This window comes from Carassius auratus, unplaced genomic scaffold (genome assembly GCF_003368295.1).
Source record: "Carassius auratus strain Wakin unplaced genomic scaffold, ASM336829v1 scaf_tig00217318, whole genome shotgun sequence".
Taxonomy (NCBI): domain Eukaryota; kingdom Metazoa; phylum Chordata; class Actinopteri; order Cypriniformes; family Cyprinidae; genus Carassius; species Carassius auratus.
In genome coordinates, this window is record NW_020528997.1 from 32,501 (window position 1) to 44,301 (window position 11,801).

General features: G+C 42.8%; 1 protein-coding gene and 1 pseudogene across 1 annotated transcript in view; one reads left to right on the forward strand and one right to left on the reverse strand.

The window, feature by feature from the left end:
* The window catches only part of rexo5 (RNA exonuclease 5), a 9,080-nt gene extending 6,498 nt beyond the window's left edge, over positions 1–2,582 (reverse strand). The window contains exons 1-10 of the mRNA XM_026265260.1: positions 2,188–2,582; positions 1,976–2,055; positions 1,782–1,905; positions 1,607–1,712; positions 1,424–1,534; positions 1,255–1,343; positions 987–1,102; positions 514–652; positions 217–311; positions 17–119 (exon numbers count right to left, since the gene is read on the reverse strand). Coding sequence (XP_026121045.1) covers positions 17–119; positions 217–311; positions 514–652; positions 987–1,102; positions 1,255–1,343; positions 1,424–1,534; positions 1,607–1,712; positions 1,782–1,905; positions 1,976–2,055; positions 2,188–2,328 — 1,104 coding nt within the window. The 5' untranslated portion in view covers positions 2,329–2,582. The remainder of the gene's footprint in view (positions 1–16; positions 120–216; positions 312–513; positions 653–986; positions 1,103–1,254; positions 1,344–1,423; positions 1,535–1,606; positions 1,713–1,781; positions 1,906–1,975; positions 2,056–2,187) is intronic.
* Positions 2,354–10,925, forward strand: LOC113100630 (THUMP domain-containing protein 1-like; annotated as a pseudogene).
* Positions 10,926–11,801: the final 876 nt, after the last annotated feature.

Genomic DNA, 11,801 nt, shown 5'->3' on the forward strand with positions numbered 1-11,801 from the left:
AGAAAGTGATTCAGACCTCTCTGGGTCCCTTCCTGATGAAGTACTGAGCCAGATGAAGAGCGGCCAGCGCGTCCTCACAGGGGTCATGACCTATCCTGACCTCGGACTGGATCTCCCGCCTGACACACACACACACACACACACACACACACAGAGAGCCGTGTCTGTATCTGAAGCGTGTGAACGTGACGAGCTGCAGCTGTGTGTTTGACTCACTTCAGAAGGACCTGAGCCAGGTGTTTGAGCTTGAACCTGCGGCCGAACTCCTGCCGGTACAGCAGAGACGTGTCGATGACGTGAGGATGAACCAGCTGAGCACACACACACACACACACAGTGTTAACACAACATCTTCAGTCACTGAAACAAAGCTAAAGAACATATGCAACACAAATATTACATTCGAAAAACTTAAACGAAAATTATAAATGCTGCACTGAAAACTCTGAAAAAAGTTTAGGATGAATGAAAACTCAGATTCAAACAACAGAAGCAGTGTAAAGTGAAGAGTACGTGTAAGGCGCGCAGGTCTCCGTCCAGAGAGTGACCGACCAGCACAGCGTCCGGCGGCAGCAGCTGCAGCAGTCTGGAGCGCACATCTGCCAGACGAGTGGAGACGGGAGCGAGGAGCGCTGGTGTGATCCCCGAGAACCTGACACACACACACACACAGAGCAGACACACACACACACACACACACACACACACACACAGACATACACACGCACGCACACAGAGCAGACACACACGCACACAGCACACACACAAACACACACACACACACACACACACACACAATGACACACAGCACTACAGACCTACACATAAACACGTGTGTGTGTGTGTGTGTGTGTGTGAGTGAGTGTCTGATAAAGTGTGTGTGTGAATGTGTGAGAGTGTGTGTGTGTGTGTGTGTGTGAGTCATGTATTTAACTGCATCTGTAATATTTATGTCCTTGTAAGTTAAATAAATAGTTCAAATGTACCTGGTGCAGTAGTCGATGATGGGGTTTGGTGGTCTGACGAGCTCGTCCAGCACACAGCGTCCACTGCTGTCCACCAGAGCCACACGCGTGACCTCTAACCCCACACACGTCAGACACTGAAACACAGACACACGTCAGAGCCAATCACAGAGCAGATCAGAGCAGCCAATCACAGCGCAGCCAATCACAGAGCAGCCAATCACAGAGCAGCCAATCACAGAGCAGATCAGAGCAGCCAATCACAGCGCAGGTCACTGTATCCACTCACCATCTCACAGTCCAGACCGAACAGAGGGCTGCTGTCCGTCACGCAGCGGTCACTCACCGTACACACGAACCCCTCACAGCCCTCCCCACCTGCATGGCATCATGGGAAAACAACATCAGCGCATGTGTGTCGCGTATCTCAGATGTGTGTGTGTGTGTGTTTGTCTCACCCTTCACAGGATACTTCTGTTTGATCATTTCCTGTTGGGTCAGCAGGAAGTTGGTCAGCCCAGCGGAGCTCAGCCCGAATCGGCGAATCACAGGATGCCACCTCAGCACAGCTGCGACACACAGCAGGTCATGTGACACGGATCATCAGCCGCCGACAGATCGACGAGGAACGAACGACTCACCTGGAAGCACCGCGCGCGTCTCTGCTGCTCTGTCACACACCGTGACCTCAGCGCTGAGGAGGTCAGAGGTCAGCAGGTCACCAGAAGAGGGCGCCAGAGTCCATCTCTGAGACACACAGCTCTGATCAATAACTACAGTCAGCAGTGTGTGTGTGTGTGTGTGTGTGAGACTCACTGCGCTGTACTTGTTCCTCAGGTGTCTGAAGAGACTGAAGTATCTGTAGAAGTGACTCTGTGTGAGTCCATCCAGGACCATCACGTTCACACGGGACACTCGCTTATCACCCAGACCGAACCAGCTGAACACACAGCACACGTCAGCTGACCGTCAGAGAGAGACAGTGTGTGTGTGTGTGTGTGTGTGTGTACCTGGGCTTCCTCACGCTGTGTGAGCGTCTGAGAGTGATGTAGTGGATCAGATCACACACGTCCTTCACCGACAGCACCTCCTGATCCACACACACACACACACACACACACACACACACACACACACACAGTGAATGAACCAGAAACACTGATTCAAGTGCAGCACAGTGACTGAGTGAATGTGAATCTGGATGAATGAGTGAGTGAGTGACCTGTGAGCTGATCTCCAGTCTCTCTCTCTTCTCTCTCGAGTCTGACTGCAGACTGTCCTCTGCCTTCCTCTTACAGCACGAGGATGAGGAGGATGAAGAGGAGTCCATCTGTCCTTCAGCTGGTCGAGTTTCACTCTTCATCTCATCTGTTTATCCACTGTTGATGATGCAGATGTTCTTCAGTTCCTCCTCCCTGGAAACTCTGATCCACATATAATCATGTTCTCGAATAACTAAAGCGCAGCGCGTTTCATCCCGGGCCTCATGACGTCAGTCTAGTGTAAATACAGCGATATAATCACGTCAAAGCACGAGAGGAAGCAACACGTGTGTCCGCTGATCTACAGCTCTGCGATCGATTAGCATTGTCTGATCCGCAGCTCTGCGTGCGATTACTGCCGCTCTCCACCAATCACAGGCGCCGCTGGGGGACGCGACCGGAAGCGCAGAAGAACAACGTTGTGCGGGTAGTTTAAACTATGAGTTTAAAACGGTGGGTGCTATATAATTAAAATTATGTTTTTGGATATTGAGTGTTTAGCGGTGAGTCTGTAGATGTGTGTATGTATGCAAACACTAAACTGTTCTATCATTACATTACAAAACTGCAAAAATTGCAGTTTTCAAACCGATTTCAAACTTGAGGATTCCTTAGTTTTAATATATATTGAACCAAAAACTATCATAACATATAGTTGATAATTCAGTGTCCTTTATTTTTGACAGAACATCCCATGATTTGCTAGCAGCCACTGGATTTGAACTTGTGTAGTAAAATAGGTTTTAAGTATTTCTGCGACTTTCTGTGCTGAATTCATTACATACCTTTCTATTAAAGTTATCTGACATTATCAAGATCTGCTTGTTCAGACAGTATAAGTACGAGTTATTCTCATATATTTTAGGTACAGCGAATAAACTTATAATGTGAGAAATGTTGAAGGTGTCTGAATAATTATTGGTTTGATTGTAGTTTATAATACTTTTGCTGCTAATTTACTTAAAGTCTGTATATATAATTCTTTATATAATATAATTATTTTAAATTCATTGTAATGCACCTTATAATTAATTGCATAATTGTAGTTATAATACATATAATATTTATGCATTCGTACAATGTAAACAATGTAATGCATTAAAGCAATCGATTCAATATGCAAAAAAGAATCTGCAAATATTGTATAATGCATTTTAACTTGATTCAATTATAAATGGATGCAATGTATTACAACGAACATTATGAATTACTTTTATAATACATTATGCACAGAGGCTTTAAACAGTAAAGTGAATGAAAACTCTTCATACAAATATACATTTCATTTTTAATATTTTCAAAACTTCAAAAAATAAAACACGTGATGGATGGTCTTGGAACTCATTTTAGCATATATAGTATCATAGAGCATCATGGTCATTATACTATCGTAGAGCATCACTGTCACTATACTATCGTAGAGCATCACTGTCACTATACTATCGTAGAGCATCACTGTCACTACTATCGTACTATACTATCGTAGAGCATCACTGTCACTATACTATCGTACTATACTATCATAGAGCATCACTGTCACTATACTATCGTAGAGCATCACGGTCACTATACTATCGTAGAGCATCACGGTCACTATACTATCATACTATAATATCGTAGAGCACCACTGTCACTAAACTATCGTAGAGCATCACTGTCACTATACTATCGTAGAGCATCACGGTCACTATACTATCGTAGAGCATCAATGTCACTATACTATCGTAGAGTATCACTGTCACTATACTATCGTAGAGCATCATGGTCACTATACTATGGTAGAGCATCACTGTTGCTATACTATCGTAGAGCATCACTGTCACTATACTATCGTACTACACTATCGTAGAGCATCACTGTCACTATACTATTGTAGAGGATCACTGTCACTATACTATCGTAGAGCAACACTGTCCCTATACTATCGTAGAGCATCACTGTCACTATACTATCGTAGAGCATCACGGTCACTATACTATCATACTATACTATGGTAGAGCATCACTGTCACTATACTATCGTAGAGCATCACTGTTGCTATACTATCGTAGAGCATCACTGTCACTATACTATCGTAGAGCATCACGGTCACTATACTATCATACTATACTATGGTAGAGCATCACTGTCACTAAACTATCGTAAGGCATCACGGTCACTATACTATCGTAGAGCATCACTGTCACTATACTATCGTAGAGTATCACTGTCACTATACTATCGTAGAGTATCACGTTCACTATACTATCGTACTATACATTCGTACTATACTATCATAGAGCATCACTGTCACTATACTATCATAGAGCATTACGGTCACTATACTATCGTAGAGCATCACGGTCACTATACTATCATACTATACTATCGTAGAGCATCACTGTCACTATACTATCGTAGAGCATCACTGTCACTATACTATCGTAGAGCATCATGGTCACTATAATATGGTAGAGCATCACTGTTGCTATACTATGGTAGAGCATCACTGTGACTATACTATCGTACTATACTATCGTATAGCATCACTGTCACTATACTATCGTAGAGCATCACTGTCACTATACTATCGTGGAGCATCACGGTCACTATACTATCATACTATACTATGGTAGAGCATCACTGTCACTATACTATCGTAAGGCATCACGGTCACTATACTATCGTAGAGCATCACTGTCACTATACTATCATAGAGCATCACTGTCACTATACTATCGTAGAGCATCATTGTCACTATACTATCATACTATACTATGGTAGAGCATCACTGTCACTATACTATCGTAGAGCATCATTGTCACTATACTATTGTAGAGCATCACTGTCACTATACTATCGTAGAGCATCACTGTCACTATGCTATCGTAGAGTATCACGTTCACTATACTATCGTACTATACTATCATAGAGCATCACTGTCACTATACTATCGTAGAGCATCACGGTCACTATACTATCGTAGAGCATCACTCATTATACTATCGTAGAGTATCACTGTCACTATACTATCGTAGAGCATCATGGTCACTATACTATGGTAGAGCATAACTGTTGCTATACTATCGTAGAGCATCACTGTCACTATACTATCGTACTATACTATCGTAGAGCATCACTGTCACTATACTATTGTAGAGCATCACTGTCACTATACTATCATAGAGCATCACTGTCACTATAGTATCATAGAGCATCACGGTCACTATACTATCGTAGAGCATCACTGTCACTATACTATCGTAGAGCATCACTGTCACTACTATCGTACTATACTATCGTAGAGCATCACTGTCACTATACTATCGTACTATACTATCGTAGAGCATCACTGTCACTATACTATCTTAGAGCATCACGGTCACTATACTATCATACTATACTATCGTACTATACTATCATAGAGCATCACTGTCACTATACTATCGTAGAACATCACGGTCACTATACTATCGTAGAGCATCACGGTGACTATACTATCATACTATACTATCGTAGAGCATCACTGTCACTATACTATCGTAGAGCATCACTGTCACTATACTATCGTAGAGCATCACGGTCACTATACTATCGTAGAGCATCACTGTCACTAAACTATCGTAGAGTATCACTGTCGCTATACTATCGTAGAGCATCATGGTCACTATACTATGGTAGAGCATCACTGTTGCTATACTATCGAAGAGCATCACTGTCACTATACTATCGTACTACACTATCGTAGAGCATCACTGTCACTATACTATCGTAGAGCATCACGGTCACTATACTATCGTAGAGCATCACGGTCACTATACTATCGTAGAGCATCACTATAGAGTATCACTATAACTGTACTATCACGATATAGATGTGTTACTGTATGTGTTACAGCCTGCAGACACACAGGACAGTCTCAGTGAGGGTGAGGTGGATGATGAAGACGCAGAGATGGCTCTGAAGAAGGAAGTGTCACGTTGTGTTCCTTCGCACTCAAGGAGTCGGTGAGAGAATCAGATCATGAGCTCCATCAGAACACCTCACATTCAGGTCATAACTCTGAACTCCTGCGCATGCTGCTGGTCAGTGGCACGTGTAAAGTGTTTCCCGAGGACATGGAGAAGTTCCTGAGTGTGTTTCTGGAGCGCTGGTTCAGAGCACCGCAGCGAGCCACATATCAGATCTGCTTCAAAGCCAGAAACAGCAGCCACAAAAAGAGAGAGGAGGTCATTAAAGCTGTGGCCGGTACAGCAGGGGACGCGGACACACACACACACACACACACACACACACATGTGCCTCATCTCTGTCTGTTCTCTGCTGGTGTCAGGTCTGGTGTTGAAGCTGAATCCACTGAATAAGGTGGATCTGACCAACCCTGAGTTCTCCATCATCATCAGAATCAGAATCAGAATCAGAATGAGCTTTATTGCCAGGTATGTACACATACGAGGAATTTGTTTTCGTGACAGAAGCTCCGCAGTACAACAGAATGACAGCGACAGAACATAAAACACATAATAAAAGAATAAAAAATACAAATAAGTAGATAGTGAATAACAATATACAAATGACAATTGTAGGCAGGTATATTACAAAATGAAGTTATGTATGTACATATATATTGTGTGCAAAATTTAAGTGTATACTAAGTATGTGTGTTAGATAAATAAAGTGTGTGTGTATATAAATATAAAATGTAGTGTGTCCGCCGTTATTATAAGCTGTTCATAAGATGGATTGCCTGAGGGAAGAAACTGTTCCTGTGTCTGGTCGTTCTAGTGCTCAGTGCTCTGTAGCGTCGACCAGATGGCAACAGTTCAAAGAGGGAGTGTGCTGGATGTGAGGGGTCCAGAGTGATTTTGACAGCCCTTTTTCTCACTCTGGATAAGTACAGTTCTTGAATAGATGGGAGGGTTGTACCGATGATTCGCTCAGCAGTCCGGACTACCCTCTGTAGTCTTCTGAGGTCAGATTTAGAAGCTGAGCTGAACCAGACAGTTACTGAAGTGCAGAGGATGGATTCAATGATGGTGGAGTAGAACTGTTTCAGCAGCTCCTGTGGCAGGTTAAACTTCCTCAGCTGGAGAAGGAAGTACAACCTCTGCTGGGCCTTTTTCACAATGGAGTCAATAGCCGCATTTCCACTGTCGGGCCAGTGCGAGCCAGGGCTTAAAGCGGGCCGGGCGGGGCTCATAGCCCCGGGCCAGTAGCACCGAGGCCAGAATAGCGCAGGGTTTCCACAGTGGAGCTTGAAGCACCGCTGCACGTCACTAAAACACGCCCTTACACGCCTCTCAGAACAACGTCATGCAACCTCATTATTTCACCAACAAAGAGAAGATATCAGAAAACTAAGAAATAAGTCACTGGAGCATGCGCGATCACAAAACGAAGATGATGAAAGCGGCAGTTTGTTTGCATGCTTTGTTATATATTCAAATTCAAAAGCATGATGTTTTAACTATAGAATTGATTTAATTTATCAGGACTCAAAATTAATCACACATAAATACACTTATTTCTATTTTATTTATTTATTTTTAACGCTCATGAAAATAGCCTGCTTATTCAGTCGAGTCTGTTTCTGCTTATTAGCCACAGCCGTCACATTTAGAATGAAGCTCCCGAACAAAAAACATTGTTTGGCTATATTCTTTTATGATAGGCAACGTGAGAAAAACTCTCGAGACGAGGCTTGTGACAGATAATATAAGTTACTTACACGATTGTGATAGAGAATAAGAAGCTGACGTCTAATTTCTTCAAGCGGTCATATTTTAAAATGTTTACTATGGTAACATGTTTAGCGTGCATATCTTTTTCATCACTTATAAATATTTCTGCCTTGTTTAGTGATTATAATCCACATTGGATCAAGTTATTTCAAACACTCACTGCTGACTGAAAGAGAGTTTTGAGCTCGACTTATTTAAAAAAAAGTGTTAAATGCTGATGTTAAAGCGGTTATCTTTTTGAAATGATCCGCAGCGCAGACTCTCTATTTTTATAAAAGCTCCCAAACAAAAATCATTATTATATTTTGATGATATGCAACGTGGAGCTAAACTCACGAAACGACAGATACAATGTTACCTAATAAATGTGATAGAGAATAAGAAGCTGACGTCTGATTTATCCAAGCGGTCATTTTTAACATGTTTACTAGGTATATAACGTTAATGTTTGGCGTGCATAATCTTTTACATCGCTTATAAATATTTCTGCCTTGTTTAATGATTATAATCCACATCGGATCAAGTTATTTCAAACACTTGCTGCTTACTAAGAGTGAGTTTTAAGCTCAACTTATTTTAAAACGTCTTTAATGCTGGTGTTAAAGCTGTTATCTCTCTGAAATGATCCGCGCTGACGCTCTCCAGACACGGAGAAACTCCGCCTTTGTTCGTAACCCCTCCTCTAGCCCCAGCTGGCCCGCTTTGGCCCAAGGTTTTCGTCGGGCCGAAAAAACCTGGCCGTTGGCCCCGAGGAAGCCCCGGCGAGGCACGATCAAGCCCCGGAAGTGACAGTGGAAACGCGACTGGCCCTGGCACGCACTAGCACGCCCGGTCCTAGCTCGATAGTGGAAACACGGCTAATGTGAATGTCCCACTTCAGGTCCTGAGAGATAGTGGTGCCCAGGAACCTGAATGACTCCACTGCAGTCACAGTGCTGTTCATGATGGTGAGTGGGGAGAGTGCAGGGGGGTTTCTCCTGAAGTCCACGATCATCTCCACTGTTTTGAGGGTGTTAAGCTCCAGGTTGTTGAGACTGCACCAGACAGCCAGCTGCTCAACCTCCTGTCTGTAAGCAGACTCGTCACCGTCCTGAATGAGGCCGATGAGTGTGGTGTCATCTGCAAACTTCAGGAGCTTGACAGAGGGGTCCTTAGACGTGCAATCGTTGGTGTACAGGGAGAAGAGCAGTGGGGAGAGAACGCACCCCTGGGGAGCTCCGGTGCTGATTGTACGGGTGCTGGATGTGTATTTTCCCAGCCTCACTAGCTGCTGCCTGTCTGTCAGGAAGCTGTTGATCCACTGACAGACGGAGGTGGGCACGGAGAGCTGATTTAGTTTGGGCAGGAGGAGGTTTGGGATGATCGTGTTGAAGGCCGAGCTGAAGTCCACAAACAGGATCCTCACATAAGTCCCCGGTCTGTCTAGGTGTTGCAGAACATAATGCAGTCCAATGTTTACTGCATCGTCCACAGACCTGTTTGCTCTGTAGGCAAACTGAAGAGGATCCAGCAAGGGCCCAGTGATGTCCTTCAGGTGGCCCAGCACCAGTTTCTCAAATGACTTCATGACTACAGACGTTAGAGCCACAGGCCTGTAGTCATTTAGACCTGCAATTTTGGGTTTCTTAGGGATGGGGATGATGGTGGAACGTTTGAGGCATGAAGGGACTTCGCACAGCTCCAGCGATCTGTTGAAGATCTGTGTGAAGATGGGGGCCAGCTGGTCAGCACAGGATTTCAGACAGGCTGGTGTAACACAATCTGGGCCTGGTGCTTTTTTCCTTTTCTGCTTCCGGAAGACCTGGCGCACCGCATCCTCGCTGATCTGAATTGCAGGTGTGGGGGAGAGGGGGGATGCAGGAGGTGTGAATGGTGAGAGTGCTTGATTGGAGAGGTGTTCAGGATGGGTTGCAGGAGCTGTTAATGGTGTGAACAGTTGTTTGGAGAGGCATTCAGGGCTGGTTGCAGGAGTTGTGAATGGTGTGAATGGTTGTGTGGGGAGGTGTTCAGGGCAGGTGATGGGTGTTCTTTCAAACCTGCAGTAAAACTCGTTCAGATCGTCTGCCAGTCGTTGATTCTCTACAGTGCTGGGGGGTGGTGTCTTGTAATTGGTGATCTTCTTTAGACTTTTCCACACTGATGCGGAGTCGTTGGAAGTGAACTGAGTCCTTATTTTTTCAGAATAATTCCTCTTTGCCACTTTGATCTCCTTTTCCAATGTGTATTTAGCCTGTTTATACAAGACATTGTCCCCCTTCACGTAAGCATCTTCTTTGGCCTGACGGAGCTGTCTGAGTTTTGCAGTGAACCACGGTTTGTCATTATTGTAAATTAGTTGAGTCTTTGTAGGAATACACATATCCTCACAGAAACTGATATATGATGTTACGGTCTCTGTGAGTTCATCCAGATCGGTGGTAGCAGCTTCAAAAACACTCCAATCAGTGAGGTCAAAACAAGATTGTAAATCCTGCTCTGCTTCATTAGTCCATCTTTTTACAGTCCTTGATACAGGTTTAGCTGTCGAGATCGAGATCATCAAGACTGTCTGCTGCGTCAGCGTCCTCAAAGACTACACACTCTTCCGCAAGTATAACCTACAGGAAGTGGCCAAGGAGCCGGCCAATCAGAGCGCAGGCCCGGAGGAACCAGCCAATCAGAACACATGCCCGCAGAAACCAACCAATCAGAGCACAGGCCCGCAGGAACCAGCCAATCAGAACACAGGCAAGCAGGAACCAACCAATCAGAACACAGGCCCGGAGGAATGTTTGACTTAAGTGAATGTGTGTCACATGACTGTTTTTAAAATCATTTCTACACAGTGTGTGTGTTTTGTTCAGGTTTTTGTTTTTTCTTCTGTATGATGGTTGTTTATTTCCATTTTCTGTTCATTGTACTGGACTCTTGTGTCATTTTGGACAAATTTTCCTCTAAAAAGAAGACAGAGGTGTGGAAATTAAATAAATCAACTAAAATAACTTGTGTTTGTCATTCAACTTAAACGGTTTTGCTTTTATGATTAAAACATTTTACAGAAATACATTTCTCACAGCAGTAATGACACATTTCACATCTCTCTAAATAAATAACAAAAAAGTTATTGTGTGCTTATATGTATACATAATGTGACAGATATAATATGCATTGTGAAAAGTGCTTTACAAATAAACAAAACCAAGAGCAATAAAGCAAGTGCAAACTCAGACCCACTCAGACATTGTGTATTTTACATCTCATGGGAAAAATACTATTTAATGTTAGCTTATGATTTTTCTTTTGTCTAAATTGCTAAATTAATTTTATGCAACTAATACAAAACCTTTAACCTGTTAACTGTGACTCACATTTTTGAAGATAGACTTGAATGTGCATGATCCAAACCTACATTTTTATAATTCATGACTGAAAACAGTTTGTTACATGATATTGATGTACCATTTTCATGGTAATGCAATGTTTGAATTTAAAATGGGTTTCAAAGGATGAATTTTGAGATTTTTGGCTTTCCAGCAATATATAACTTCTGATGATTTCTGAAGTGTGATAGAGAAAAAGGCAACAAAGAAGAAGGTCAGAACTCTTGTTATGATGTAGGTTTTTGAGATGCACTCTTGCCATTAATTAATCTATTACTTTTCCTACATAATAAATAAATAATAAAAAAGATAAGATGTTTACTTTGGAGTCTTAGACCTTTCCAACGATATATAGTTTGTCATGATTAGATTAGATTTAATTGTAAAATAGTGAATTAATCGTAAGTGTCCCACCGAGGGGACAGGGATGGGTGAGTTATATATATATATATATATATATATATATATATATATATATATATATATATGTATATA